Source organism: Phaseolus vulgaris, chromosome 7, assembly GCF_051622355.1.
Source record: "Phaseolus vulgaris cultivar YP4 chromosome 7, ASM5162235v1, whole genome shotgun sequence".
NCBI classification, from domain to species: Eukaryota; Viridiplantae; Streptophyta; class Magnoliopsida; order Fabales; family Fabaceae; genus Phaseolus; species Phaseolus vulgaris.
The window spans coordinates 3,441,533-3,443,369 of NC_143504.1; the positions used below are offsets into that span (position 1 = coordinate 3,441,533).

General features: G+C 33.4%; 1 protein-coding gene across 1 annotated transcript; it reads left to right on the plus strand.

The window, feature by feature from the left end:
• Positions 1–383: 383 nt before the first annotated feature.
• Positions 384–1,599, plus strand: LOC137827743 (heavy metal-associated isoprenylated plant protein 22). Its single transcript, XM_068634034.1, has 3 exons — positions 384–606; positions 701–776; positions 1,163–1,599. The coding sequence occupies exons 1-3, from the start codon at positions 535–537 to the stop codon at positions 1,453–1,455; spliced, it is 441 nt and encodes a 146-aa protein (XP_068490135.1). The 5' UTR covers positions 384–534; the 3' UTR covers positions 1,456–1,599.
• Positions 1,600–1,837: the final 238 nt, after the last annotated feature.

The window sequence follows — 1,837 nt, forward strand, 5'->3', positions numbered from 1 at the left end:
ATATTTGTGTGAATCAGTACCTCAAAGAAACGAGTTTTAAATGAAGTTTCAGGGAAGTCACGCACCCTTATGTCAAATCTCTGTGAAAAAGGTATCCAGAAGAAGATGCTGCAGAACAATGAAAAGAAGGTTCAAAGTTGTGTTTCTTTGAGCAAAAGAAACCAGTTAGAAAGGAGCTTCATAATAAATATTTTACCCCTATCATTCTCAAATAACTTACTGCATTCAATAATTTTGTCTATTCATGTCAAGTGGCTATTTGGTCACATATTTGTGGAGACAAAACATATAATTAGAAACAAAAGTCCTTATCTAACTTTATTTTATGCATTAAACTTTAGCACAAGTGATGCATATATTAAGGACTTTGTGAATGTATAATTTGGTATTCCAAAATATTGTTATAAATAAAGCCTCTTCCCTCCCTCATCTCTCTCTATATCAAATACCCTGTTCTGTCTACTTCTCCTCTGCTGTTCAAACTTCCCTTCTAGTTCTCAATTTATTTTAGTGTGCTAAAAAAGAACCAAGAAAATGGGTGCTCTTGATTTCCTTTCTGACTACTTTTCAGTTTCCACGCCAAAAAAGAAACGCAAACCAATGCAGGTTTTGATGAGCTCCTATACCATATCTGTGCATGTGTTTTATGGTGGTAGCAATTTCTGATTTCATTTTCCTTTTTAACCCTTTTGTCTTGCAGACAGTTGAAATCATGGTGAAAATGGACTGTGATGGCTGTGAAAGAAGAGTTCGCAATTCTGTTTCCAACATATCAGGTTGGTATCTCTCTTCTTTACAATTACTCTCTCATTTCTCAACTTTTCAAGCAAATATGGAAAAGATACCTTACTATTTTCACCTTTTGTCTAGGTAAATCAGCATATACAGAATTTCATAAGTAATTTGTTGAGGTTATTCAATCAAAATCACAGTTTTATCTCAATAAACAGCACTAATATTGACTGTATATCTTATTATGTAGATTACTGAGATGAAACTTCAGTTGTGAGGAAAAAATAGTTCACTCAAGAAAAGTGTCTAAATTTTGTCCTATATCAGAATTAACAGTTTTTGGTAGTTTGCTAATTAATTTGCTTTATTCAAATGTTGTTGGTAAATGGAGAAAACAATGAATTGATTATAGTTAACAACATGAATTCAGGTGTGAAAGAGGTGGAGGTGAGTAGAAAGCAAAGTAAGGTAACTGTGACAGGTTATGTGGATAGAAACAAGGTCCTAAAGAAAGTGCAAAGCACAGGAAAAAGAGCTGAGTTTTGGCCCTATATTCAGTACAACTTGGTGGCATATCCCTATGTGGCACAGGCATATGACAAGAAGGCACCATCTGGGTATGTGAAAAACACTGAACAAGCACTTCCCAACCCAAACGCACCAGATGAGAAACTCACCTCTCTCTTCAGTGATGACAACCCTAATGCATGTTTAATCATGTAAAGCATTTTCAGTACAAGTTCATATGTTTCACTGTTCATTATCTTGGACACTATTTCTTCTTAGTTTCTGTTGTCTTTGTTCAATGGCTAGAATTTTGGTTCTGCTTATAGAACTTGGAAGAATAGATGAAAATTCTGTCTGTCATGGCTGTGTACTTTGTTTAAATTTTGATCACTGCAAAGTTTTCTTCATTAATTGTTACATCCATAATAAAAACTTTCAACTCACAGTTACCTAATTATCAAATAAGCTTTTCTAATTACTTTATCAGTAATAAGCATTTTTTTACTCTTAATATATACATGTATTTGTGTGAATATATGCAGATATTCATACAATGAAGAGAGAGTAGGGGTTAATACTTTATGTAGGTTTTAATGCA

Excerpts from the sequence above, each read along its gene's own strand:
- LOC137827743 (XM_068634034.1), top strand. The coding sequence starts at position 535 with ATGGGTGCTCTTGATTTCCTTTCTGACTACTTTTCAGTTTCCACGCCA. Across the intron at positions 607-700 it reads AGAAACGCAAACCAATGCAG|ACAGTTGAAATCATGGTGAA; the intron begins GTTTTGATGAGC and ends TTTGTCTTGCAG. Across the intron at positions 777-1,162 it reads TTCTGTTTCCAACATATCAG|GTGTGAAAGAGGTGGAGGTG; the intron begins GTTGGTATCTCT and ends ACATGAATTCAG.